Source organism: Parastagonospora nodorum (assembly GCF_000146915.1).
Source record: "Parastagonospora nodorum SN15 chromosome Unknown scaffold_5, whole genome shotgun sequence".
Classification (NCBI taxonomy): Eukaryota; Fungi; Ascomycota; class Dothideomycetes; order Pleosporales; family Phaeosphaeriaceae; genus Parastagonospora; species Parastagonospora nodorum.
In genome coordinates, this window is record NW_001884553.1 from 997,627 (window position 1) to 1,009,225 (window position 11,599).

The 11,599-nt window shown below is 55.3% G+C and overlaps 6 protein-coding genes across 6 annotated transcripts; 4 read left to right on the top strand and 2 right to left on the bottom strand.

The window, feature by feature from the left end:
* Window positions 1–570: 570 nt before the first annotated feature.
* Window positions 571–2,667, bottom strand: SNOG_03816 (hypothetical protein; the record flags this gene model as incomplete). The annotated part of the gene is given in 6 exon segments (XM_001794309.1): window positions 571–1,373; window positions 1,399–1,526; window positions 1,546–1,711; window positions 1,756–2,066; window positions 2,095–2,449; window positions 2,487–2,667. The coding sequence occupies 6 exon segments, from the start codon at window positions 2,665–2,667 to the stop codon at window positions 571–573; spliced, it is 1,944 nt and encodes a 647-aa protein (XP_001794361.1).
* A 1,188-nt stretch (window positions 2,668–3,855) lies between these two features.
* Window positions 3,856–4,229, bottom strand: SNOG_03817 (hypothetical protein; the record flags this gene model as incomplete). Its single annotated transcript, XM_001794310.1, has 2 exons — window positions 3,856–4,023; window positions 4,086–4,229. 2 exons carry the CDS (start codon window positions 4,227–4,229, stop codon window positions 3,856–3,858), a joined length of 312 nt encoding a protein of 103 aa, XP_001794362.1.
* Window positions 4,230–6,340: 2,111 nt separating this feature from the next.
* SNOG_03818 (hypothetical protein) lies at window positions 6,341–7,159 on the top strand (the record flags this gene model as incomplete). The annotated part of the gene is made up of 1 exon (XM_001794311.1): window positions 6,341–7,159. One exon carries the CDS (start codon window positions 6,341–6,343, stop codon window positions 7,157–7,159), a length of 819 nt encoding a protein of 272 aa, XP_001794363.1.
* A 471-nt stretch (window positions 7,160–7,630) lies between these two features.
* On the top strand, window positions 7,631–8,404 carry SNOG_03819 (hypothetical protein; the record flags this gene model as incomplete). Its single annotated transcript, XM_001794312.1, has 3 exons — window positions 7,631–7,913; window positions 8,020–8,079; window positions 8,166–8,404. The coding sequence occupies 3 exons, from the start codon at window positions 7,631–7,633 to the stop codon at window positions 8,402–8,404; spliced, it is 582 nt and encodes a 193-aa protein (XP_001794364.1).
* Window positions 8,405–8,659: 255 nt separating this feature from the next.
* Window positions 8,660–10,381, top strand: SNOG_03820 (hypothetical protein; the record flags this gene model as incomplete). Its single annotated transcript, XM_001794313.1, has 1 exon — window positions 8,660–10,381. The coding sequence occupies one exon, from the start codon at window positions 8,660–8,662 to the stop codon at window positions 10,379–10,381; it is 1,722 nt and encodes a 573-aa protein (XP_001794365.1).
* Window positions 10,382–10,759: 378 nt separating this feature from the next.
* Window positions 10,760–11,500, top strand: SNOG_03821 (hypothetical protein; the record flags this gene model as incomplete). The annotated part of the gene is made up of 2 exons (XM_001794314.1): window positions 10,760–11,207; window positions 11,256–11,500. The coding sequence occupies 2 exons, from the start codon at window positions 10,760–10,762 to the stop codon at window positions 11,498–11,500; spliced, it is 693 nt and encodes a 230-aa protein (XP_001794366.1).
* Window positions 11,501–11,599: the final 99 nt, after the last annotated feature.

Consider the following 11,599-nt stretch of genomic DNA (forward strand, 5'->3'; position numbering starts at 1 on the left):
CAGGAGGGGTGGAGGGTGCATGTGTTTGTGGAGTCGGGATCGCACATTTGGATTGGGAGGAGCTGGAGGTGTAGAAGGTAGGGGTTACTTTTTCGGATGAGGGTCTAATGTGTGATGGCTTGGTAGTGTCGGTTGCTTGGGTGCAAGATTTATGGTGATGGTGGCGCGCTGCCGTGTTGTAATTTGAGGAAGACGGGAGTTTGAGGTATCAATTATAGAATGAGAAGGTACAGCGTGAGGAAGCTGTTGTTATACTGCTCAGTTTGCGCCTACCTACCTGTCTGACCAGCAACTGCTCACCACTGTTGTCGTGGTCCGACAACTCAAGATGCCAGCTCACTGAATTTCACGTCACAGGCCAATAAGCAAAACACAAGAATTAATTTTTGTTTGAATTTTCTGCATGCTCGAGATCTATCCAACCGTATGTGTACATGAGACGTAGCGATGAAGCAGACGTGTAGCGCAGCGAACGCAAAGCTTCGCGAATGCTACGATACTCATGAAATCCTTCACAGATGTCCTAGTCCTCCTCCCAACCCTTCCAATCCTCCAACACCTTCCTCCCCTTCAACCGCCCTTGCGCATATCGCCCGCAGCCGGACCAGTCTTAGGAATCGCATTTGCTTTTCCGCCAGCGCCCTTATCTTTGCCATCACCTGCAGCCTGACCAGTCTTGGGAGCTGCATTCGCCATACCACTTCCACCCACACCACCTCCGCCCTTGTCTTTACCATCACCTCCAGCACCGCCATTACCACCCTTCTTCCGAAAGTTCTTCTTACGAACCTTACCGGTACCCTGATTGCCGGACTGGTTAGGCTGTTGCTTTGAAACGACCGGTGCCTTCGACTTGTCATTTCCCTGGGTCTTGGGAACCGCGGAAGGTGCTGGCGTCTTGTTCTCAGTCTTGGTGTTGGGTGCCTTGTCCTTGGATGTGTCCTGCTTCTTGACTGCGTCTCCATTCTTCGCTTCCTGCTTCTTGGCTACATCATCTTTCCGCGCTTCAACTTGAGCAGTAAGCATCGCACCGTCGCCCACTGGGGCCAGACCGCGTATCTTCTCGGGCACCCAAAAGTCTGGAAACGCCTCGAGCTCCGTGTCGTTGGTGGATTGCTTGAAGGATGTGGATGAGTCGACGAACCGCGACTTTGGGGGGATGACGTAGCCAGTCTTGTCTGATTCGTGCGGCGCGTCAGTGACGGTGGTGCGGTGAAGCACCTCGTTGATGCTCTGGTGCTCGGTCTCAGGCTGGCGCTCGAACACGGGCTGATCCTTGGCTAGCTGTGCTATCTGAGCACTATCCTTCCTGTCGTCCTGAGCGGGAGCCATGCTGACAACGGAAGTCTTCTTCTGCGCAGCATCCACCTGGTCTGCATCTAGCAGCTGTCACGACACCGGCTTGACCGACTGCCTTTCCGCCCAACGCCTGCATCAACACTTCATGGATGGTGTCCGAGTATTTGTTCCGCGAGATAGCGCGCGCATTGTCAAGGTCGTTCAGCTCGTTGCGGTCACTCCTCAATCTTCTCGCGCTGCTCAGACGCCAATCGAGAAAAGTCCGGCCCAGCCTTGAGCTGCGTAGTAGCTGCGATCATGCCGTTCTTCTTGGCTTCTCCACTTAGCTTACACGCTTCCTGCATCTTGCTGTAGAAACGCTCCTCCAGTCGCTGAACGGTCTTCACGTGGTTCCGCTCAGAGTCTCGCGCAACTGTAAGCAAGGGAGAGCAGGATGCTTCGCTTCTTTAGGAAAGCTGTTTCGTCCATCTCGCCGGGCCATCTTCGCCTCCTCCAGCTTTCGCTGCAACTTGTGGGCTAGGGTGATGTTGAAGACCTGGAGCTGCATGAGAGAATCGTGGTCTAGAAGCTTGACCGTAGCATCGGGTGTGTTGTGGGCCGCGTCCATGACAGAGTTCTGGCCTTCATAGGGGATAAAATCCCTGAGAACCGAGTGGGCGGTTGGCGTACCACCTGGCAGATGATGATGCTTAGGCGTCAACTTGTGAATGCGCTTTGGGATTGGTGCGTGGATGTGAAGCGCGTCGGAGGCGCCCTCACCCGTACCACTGGCGGTAGTACCCGCGGGTTGCTGACCGGTCGTCTCGGTCGTCTCGGTCTTCGCGTTCTTCGCATTCTTCCGCATTCTTCGCGCCCGACCCACTTCCGTTCGTCCTAGAGTTGCCCAAGTTTCCGTTTCCCTTTGTAGATGGACCTGAAGACATGATGGCTGCCTTTGGTATAGTGATATGAGGCGTAGCGATGGGTGTGTGCGCGAGAGTGCCCACATGCGGAGCAGAAGATGTTGAAAAAGCGCGTGGCTGCATCCCGGAGTATGTCGAGTAAGGACTGGCAGGCGACATCCATGGAGCAGAAGCAAGCGGCATGAAGAACTGAGGCGACTGCCCGGGCGTGTAGCGGCCATACTTCTGAGCCCATGGTGCCATGGGATCTGGGACAAAGTTGCAAAGGAGCGACTGCCTCTGCACTTGGTACCTGGATTGGGACTGGGACAGCGCGCGGACCGTAGTTGCCAGAATTCTGGGAGCGCCCGCCTCTTCCGCCATTGTAGCTGCCTCGACCTTTGTTGTAGCCTCTGTTGCGGTTGTCGTAGGCTGGGTGTCCCTTGCCGGCGTGGCCAGGCGGTGCAAATGGGTAGTCGTTAGCCATACTTGCAATCGACTGGTTTGGCACACAGGAGAAGGATTGGTATAGGGCCAATGGATCACTAGTTGAGTAGCTGTTCGGCCAGTGGAGGGGGGGTGCGAGTTTGCGTAGTAGAGGGGGAGAGGAAGAAACGGAGAGCGATTGATATCAGGCTAGTGCGCAGGTTGCTGATGTTGTTAAGTTTCTCCATAGCGACCGCTGCGCGGCTTGCCTCTTATCTGCTCCCGGCGCCGGCACGCCGTTTGTACCGATCGAGCTCTCTTTCACTCTGCACCGCTCGGTTCCGACTTGTTTTGCAAGCTGGGTGACCTCCGAGAATCAACATGGTTCTTCTAATGGGTTGCGAGCTGTCGTTTTTAAATTTGATACAGTGTAGGGCGTTCAGTGATGAGAGTATGAGTCGCTGTGCGTGTCAAGTTCTACAGAAGATGACGTTCCCACCAGCACACAAATTTTGCGACCCGCCATCATTGAAGACCATGGGCACGTTATGTACCTTTGAAAATTTGCGCAAACAATACGCTCGACGTGATCTCTCTTTCCAAGGTCACAGCACCCTGAATGACTATCCAAACTCAAGTTACCTTTTCAGTGGATATGAAGAAGTGACTGGAATGTACGAAATGGTCTGCATATTCTGCTATTACCGTACAATCACAGAGATTGACACAGTCATGTCGGACCCTGATCAGCCCCTAGCGCCAGAGATCTTGACGAGAGCTTACACGATACGGCGCCTTTGCGCATAACTGAGGATGCAACGCACGTGTCAGTATTACAAGAACCAGGAGACGATGTAGTCGGTCGTCGCTAGGCTCTAGGATGCAACGAAGCGAAGAAGCTAAGCGCATCTCATAGACAAAGAGACAACCGGCGCGTAAGGACCAAAGAAGCTACCGGGCGCTAAAATGGACACTAAGAAAGAGTAGGAGGAAGTGCTTTCATGCCTGTAAACCCAAAATCACATGGTATGTGTTACACAATCGACAAAGGAAACAGCCACGGTTGCACGACGTATTTGAATTGGGACAAAGACAGCATCATTACCAATAGGGTGTGAGACAAGAACAGCTGACCTACCAGCAATAGAGTTTACCAAATACAATGGGTCGAGATACGAATGGGAGGCCTGCAATGTCAGTAAGCTACATGCCCCAAATATGTCCAGCTAAGGAAGGCGCAGGCCCATGGTCAAGGGACATAGCGCACGAGAGCGTCTTCGCACGTGCCAGTCAGGCTCAAAGTTGGAGGCCTCAGTGACACGTCGCGACCAGAACCATGGGTATGGGATGCGCATAGGTTGAAGGTGGGGAGGAGAAGCGTGTCGTACTTGGCTGTCAGCTGATAAGCAGCGCATCCCTGTCAAAAGATAGTCTGCCAAAGTGGTCCCCGACGACAACCCAAGCCAACAAGTCACCTACAGGGTCGGCAGAGCAGCATTTTCTTTGGGGGTAGTTATCAGCTGCTTGTGAATCGACACGTTCCTGGCCGCTCATGCAGACCTTGGCAACAGCTTTGGCGTTTTCGTGCGGCAAGGACCCGGTGAACGATAACGGTGCCTGCATTGCGTCAGGTGATCCTCGCGTTCCAGGCTCAGGGCAGGCATGTATCCAGATCATCGATGTCGTGGTGTACGTTGCTGTAGCTGTCTGCCTCGTACGGCATCCCCACATCGCGTAAGTCGGATTCAGTGAGCAAGCGCACAGTGCACGAAGAAATGCTCGGGTCGTGGCCCGGGGTCCGCAATGATAGCCGAAGAGATCGACTGTTGAACACGACGGCCGGCCAGAACATCCATACAGATAGAGGCAGAGAGATAGTGTTGGTCAGGGAAACACGCAACTCGGACGAGGACAGTGGTGAAGGTGGTCAGCCTGAATAGACGACGTGAGAGTGCTGATGATTCGGCCTGAGGTGGCTCCGAGGAGGGCGACACGGACGGTGTTGAGGACAGTGGAGAAGACAAGCGATGGCGAATGGCGGGGGCTTCGCAACACCCGGTCGTGCCGTGCCATGCTGCTGAGACAAGGGCGACGAAGAGAGGCTCGATTGAGGTCAGACGAGTGACTGTACGCGTGAGATGTGATGTGATAGAGGCCGGACAGAGGAAGGCGCGTGGGGGGTGTAGCCTTGTTGTCGACAGCCTGCCATAACCGTCGCGGCATATGCACTAGGTGCGATACAGTGTCAGCGTAGCGTTGACGCGCACGACGAGCGCTGGTGTTGGTGTTGGTGTCTGTTGCAGCTGGCAGCTCGCAGTGTCGTCGCTGAGGTTGGAGTGTCGACCAGCAACCCGTTCGTGGCCTGGCGGGGGCGTGCAGTGGGGGTCCAAGTTACGTTTCGCCAGGAGCGCGCACGACAATTCGATCGACAGCATCGATGGCCGTCGACGATCCGCAGAGCCCACCGCGAGGCGCAGCGTGATAGGGTGTGACAAAGCTTGATGCGCATGCACCCATCTCTAGACCACGGAGATGGCCATCCATGGAGAGGAACTGCCTAACTCGGAGGCAGTGGCCGAGTGCGACACCGCAGCGCTAGCGGTGCGACTCGACGGCGCAGAGACAGGCGCTGGGCGCTGGAGGGCTCTGGAGGGCCTGGCTGTCGTCTCGTCGCCGCTGAAACGAGCACCCACTGCGCTGCAGCGCCGGGCCGATGATTGGTGGCAGCAAACGGGCCGGCGACGCTGCGCAGAGGGTCGGACCCCCAGAATGGCAGCTTCGGAGGATTTAGCGAATGGGCTGCTCAGTGCCCTGGGCCGAGTGTCGACGAGGCAGCGCAGACCCGAGGGAGTGGTCCAAGTCTTGGAAGTGCTGCAGAGCACACGAAGTCGACCTGCTGCCTGGGTCTGTCCTCGCTGAGCTGAGGGCGAGCTGAGGGCGTTGGCGATGGCCGTGGATGGGATAGGATGGGACGCGCAGCCCGGGAAGATTTGCTTTCTCATGGATTGTTGGAAAGGAGGGGTATCGCCTTTGGTCTCTGGGGTCCACGGCTGTTCTTGCTGATCTCGTTCGCCTCATCTTGGAGGCTCAGAGGGCGGCGTGAGCGTCTCCCGAGGTCTCCCTCCTGGTCCCTCCTGGTCCCTCCAGGCGCCTCACTCGCATCACTCGCATCACCACGCGGCCCCTGCGGTCGCCATGGCGGCATACACGGCGGCATGGCCTGTGACGGGCTTCCTCTGCAACGGCTAACCGCTGGCATCGTGAGGAGAGAGACAGGCCGAGTCGCAGGCGAATCGCCCGTGCACCGCACGCCGCACCCATTGGACGGGGAAGCCACTAATGTAGGCCGATGGGGATGGGCAAGCACCACCACTCTCCCTTGGCGTGCATGCGAATCCGCGTTACAGCAAAATCTCGGTCCTACTCCTTCCCATCCCTCGAAGCTCCAATCTTGATCATTGTCTCTTTGTTCCTGATGACTGCCTGCGTCCTATGTGCGTCTTGACTGCCACGAGTAACGGCCGCACCCCCCACGACTGAACGGCCGACTCTCCCTCCATAGCACCTGCCTGCCCTTGCAGCGATCCGCACTGAACCACCACCCGGAGCTCCACCCCTCACGGCAATTCGCAGCCTTGCCGTAGCCAACCTTGGAACCTCGCCCAACTGCCGCTGCCGCTGCTGCCACTGCTGTCACTGCTGCCACTGACCCTCCCGCCCTCCAGTGCGTGTCAATGGCCGCCCTGAAGGAAGACGCTGCCCCCCGCGACGCGAAACCTTCCGATGCCGCCGCCTCGCCCCTGGTCCGCGTTATGCGCGAGTTCGAGGAGCTGGTGAGGACCTTCGAGACGGGCCTGCTGCTGTCCCTTGACGCCTTAGGAACCGACGACCTGGATGGCGCCCATCGGGACGACATCCGCCGCAAGGCCTGTCGTCTGGCCATCTCGGACCTCAGCAACAAGTACACGCGCAAGCACATCAGCCGGTCGCTGCTGGAAGCCGAGTCCGAGGGAAAGCGCGTCGAAGAGCAGCTGCACGCCCTGTCCCTGAATGGCCCCCCCGACGACGAGGACGACGACCTGGGCAGCATGCACAATGGCTACTTCCGCCTGTACTCGACCGAGTTGTTCGACCTCCTGGGCCAGCCCACTGACCTGCGCTTCGGCTCCCTGAGATTCCACAAGCAACACTCGAGCCCCGAGCCCACCGTCGCACCCCAGGACGCACAGTCGCCCTGGGTCCATGTCGAGCTCGCCCTGAATAACTCTTTCTTCGTCGCCGACTCCATGGAGACGCTGCCGTACCACACGTTCCGATTGCCCACCACACCGTCGTTACAGAACCGGGGCATACTGAGCAGAAGAGCAGAAGACGACGGCGCATTCCCGGATTTTGACTCGTGGCTACTCTTCACATTCCTCGGCAACGGCTGCATCAAGCTAGAGGTCCCCATCGAGATGTGCGCCGACGTCTACGGCGAACGCTTGCAGGGCCGCGAGAACGAGGAGGTCGTCTTCTGGGGCTTCTTCGTCGATGATGAATTGGATTCATAGCGCTTCTTCCATGCTGGGACCGGAGTTGAGGGAGAAAGCTAGACTGGGCTTTGGATTGGCGTCAGGCGCTTTGGGAACATTGGGCGCGCTCGGATTATTCGATTAGCTGCCGAGAATGTGCAGGAAAAGGCACTCATGACTGGACACGAATTTCCTTATTGTCGATATCTACTTCTCCCGAACTAGGGCATATCTCTACCCTTTCGGCTGTCTTTCCCTCCACATTCTTACGTTTGTGGATGTTTGGGCGGCACTTTGCATAGCATTTCACCTTCAAAAGGCGGACAGAGAGTTAGATGGTTAAACAGCATCATTACGCGCACGAAACATGATATACTTGGAATCTAGTGGTAGACAACACGACGAATCACATGTGCGGAGCAACGTTGTTCCGAGGTTTTGCCGCTCTCACCTTCAATCTTTGACGTTTGGTTTCTTCCACTGCACCACAACAACACTCTGACAACTACCATGGCTGCTGCTCCGTCAAATACAGCCTCCAATGCTGTGAGCATTCCTGCCGTTGGCGTTTCTGAGTTCAGACTCGGCGAAGACGAAAACTCCGACCTGAGCGACAGCGACCAATCAGAACACAGCGAGCGCAGCCTCTCACCAGAGAGTGGGGCGAAGCCTTCAAAAGCGAAGAAGAGGAAGGCGCGCAAGCAAGTCGGTGCGCTCACCGATGAGCTGGACACGTTGCTCGGTGCTGCATTCCAGGCACCCAATGGCGATGCCGTCAAGTCTGACGTTCCTGGTGCGTGAAGAAATCCTCGCGTGCCAGCAAGGCGCATGCAAGCGACTGCATTTGTCGAACCGACGGGCCAGGGTCCCAGGAACAATATGCTGACGGCGTGACGCAGGCAATATCGACCATGCATCTGGGGATTTGAGCATGGAGGTGGATACGGAGAAGAGATTGCGTACGTTTTGATTTCATCCGTTCCCACAATCGGGATGTTGCTAGAAATACCATGCCATATATGCAATACTAATCTTACATGTACAGCCAAACGAACTCGCCAAAACATGATCAAGATGGAAAAACGCAAACTCGCACGTGAGCGTCAAAAGCAGAATCAACCCTTCCAGCAACCAGCTCCTGCGCAGAAACCCCTGACAGCAGAGGGCCAGAAAAAGCAGCAGAAGCAGAGCAAGAAGAATTCGGGGCAGGCGAGGAGAGAGCGGAAAGAAAAGGCGCGAGCGCGGAGAGCACTTGGGCTCGGCGAAGAGATGGCGGTTGATTAGTGTAGAATTAGAGGTGGAGGGGATGACGAGTATGAAAAATTGATGACTGGATGCAGTGAGAGTTCTCACGAGCTGTAAGTGTCCTGCTCCCTCGATGTTCGTGATGTTCGAGTTCGCAGCTGCCGTTTGTCTCTCACCTTCCAATCGTGTTGCCAAGACGCGCTAGCACCACTCCTACTTCCTCTTCTATCACCTTTTCTGTTTTCATTTCTGTTCCTTTCCACAAACACAACAAGCTAGCTGTCGACGCTCAAGATGGTGCGCATCAAGAGAGAGCCGCGTTCGGGCAACAACCCGCATATGACTCCGTCGATGGGGACACCTCAGCGACCCATAACCATCGATGAAGGTCCTGTCGATTTTGGAGCGGCGCCTGCAATGACAGGTGAACCCAGCATGGTACTCGAGTCTCTCAGAGAAAGAATGGCGCGGGTTGAGCGAGGGCAGGGACTCGGAGGTGGGAAGCGAGAAGCTGGGACGAAGGTGAAGAGTGAGGACATGGAGACAGGCCCGAGGCCTATGACATCTGGACTTTTTGGGAAGGGTGCCGCTAAAGGATACGGAAAAGAAGTCAAACACGAGACTGACTCCATGGAAGTCGACAACACGGTTCATGACCTTGGAGTTCCTTACCCGACTGGTCCGCTGTTCTACGGTACTACGGCGGCGACGGCAGCTACAGAAAAAGCCGCTAGAAGAAAAGCGAAAATAGATCAGCGGAAGAAAACGCGTGACGCGAAACTACGCCGGTGGTCCGACGCTGAAAGGACCCGAGAGATCATCATGAGCCGACTATCCGATCCTGAGCGCACTGTCTTTGATCTGGCATTGGGGGAGACAATACAGTCGCTAGAGGCAGCCGACCAGAGAGGAAAGAAGCAACGTAAGAAAGAGATGTCCAGGCTGTACCGGGCTTTGGAGATTGTCAGAGACTTGCCTCTCTTTCGCGAGATTTGGAACACAGACGTGGACCGAAGCTTGCCAAAAGCTAACAAAGATCTCTCACGCGCGAGACGTCCGGCCAAAAAGCAGGCTTTGCCCCGCCTAGGACGGCTGGGATCTGAAGCTGTCGAAAGGAAACCATTGGACGATGATGCATCATCCACCCTGGCTGAAGCCGCAAGTGGTCTCGCGATCGACAATGATGATGACGATGACGATGACATGACTCCCGAAATGCCAGTTTCCAGCCATCCTGCACCCAGGACGTTTGGGAGGATGCCGTCGACGGAGTCACAAGTTCTGGTCAAGAATGAGCTTTCCATGGACGTTGCTATCACTACTGGAAATCCGAAACAGTTTCATCAGAAACATGCCTCGATCTGGGAGCACCACGAGAGTGCAATGCGACGTCACTTCCAAAGCAAAGGGTTCCTCCAAGCTGTCTATAGCACCAAACTCGCGATCCAAAAGAAAGGGTTCCAAGTTCAGGCGGCGAATGAAATACAGGTGGAAGAAGCGCGACGGATCACTGAGAAGCACCTCGATGGTGACACACGAACCTGTATTACTGACTTTGGCGGTACTGCCTTTGATACAGAGGAGTTTCCTACGGATAGACTATGGGAGCTATCATCAACAAAGCTCTGGCACTACTACCAAGACGGAGACAGCTGGGACCAGCTTGGCTGGATTCCTGGAGGATACCTTCGCATCCGTCAGTTGCGCGCCCCTCGCAAAAAAGAGAACACATTCCAAGCTGAAGTCGTTGTTGAGTTTGGCGCCAGCACCTTCACTGCACCCCAAGTCACCATGCCACTCTTCACGAACAGCGAGTCTCTGGAATTTTTGGCTCAACATTGCGACCATTACAGAAAGCAAGAAGCTGTGGTCAGGTTGAGATTCTTCCAAGGTGGTCATGTCCAGGTCGTATTTCCGGCTGCTCACTTGATCAAGATGGATAATGGATGTGATCCTCGTCGCGCTCACGGGCAGCTCGTTGAGTTCGCGGGAGTATTCATGGGCAAGGCGGACTGAAGACAGGGGATGCGTGGTGAACCCGGCAACCATGTCACCGAAGATAAACACAGCTCAAGGATGGACCGGTGGGTGGAGACATGAGATTGGACCGTGGTCGTGACATAATAGCAGATGAATAGCCTCACTGAACCTTGATTGGCGCCATACTACTTCTGGCGTACCAAATTATCATAACAACTTTTGAAATCGAAAGTGCCTCTTACCCTGACCTTCCGTGTTCTTCTACTGTCTTAGGGCCGCTTTCACTGTCACCTAGCTTTCACGCATGTGATCGCCAAGCCGCAAATGCACCTCTTCTCTACAAAAACGAATCCCGTATCCGAAGACTAGCGATTGATCACACCTGTTCAACTTTCTTGAACAAATACCCACGGCATGGCTGACTCAACCAAAGCGTGTGAAGAGCGCTTCCTCCAGGTTCGAGAAGCCAGTCTCCGCCAGTGGTTCTCTGAAACACGGTCCAACGACTTAAACACTCGACTCACCGCTCAAGACCGGCTGCATGTATTGCTTATCATAAGGAAACACCGTGGAAAGCTTGCGAAGCTGGAAGAACAAAAGACGCGTACAAACGGATATGGGGCTCAGACTGCGACTGAGAGGTGGGCACAGATACTGAGAGGCGAGAAGACTTTCACAGGTGCAGACGTCGAACAGTGGGCGGGCAGATGGAAGACCAAAATGACGTTGCAAAAGCTTCTGATGAACGAGCAGCGTACGACACACCAGCGGACTTTCATTGCACGTCACAGTTGGGACCCTCAGTCACAGATCCCTCACAAGATCGTTTCCACCGCATTCGAGATGACAAACTCCGAACGTGGTATGCCGAGGCCATGTCTACTCATGTGCCCACACGAAACGCCGCTAGCAAACGACTACAACTCCCAACGCAACATACGCACTTACCGTATCTATCTGGGAGACTGCAAGGAGCGTTGCAATACCTGCAAGCGGAATAACGATAAGGCTGGCGCGACCACGGCGCAACAGGACATCTACAGAGTCAACGGGGAGGATCCAGTATACCTGCCTAAGCATGAGAGAGGGACAAGAATTGTCCAGAAGGCAAAATGTTACGCTGCTGAGGCAGTGGGAGGAAGACACGCCGACTGAGGAGGACATTCTAATTGGACTACAACATGACAGAGTTGAAGACTTTGGTGTGATCGAGGAGGAACGAGGAATGGTGAAGGCAGTGGGACATTGAGAGCT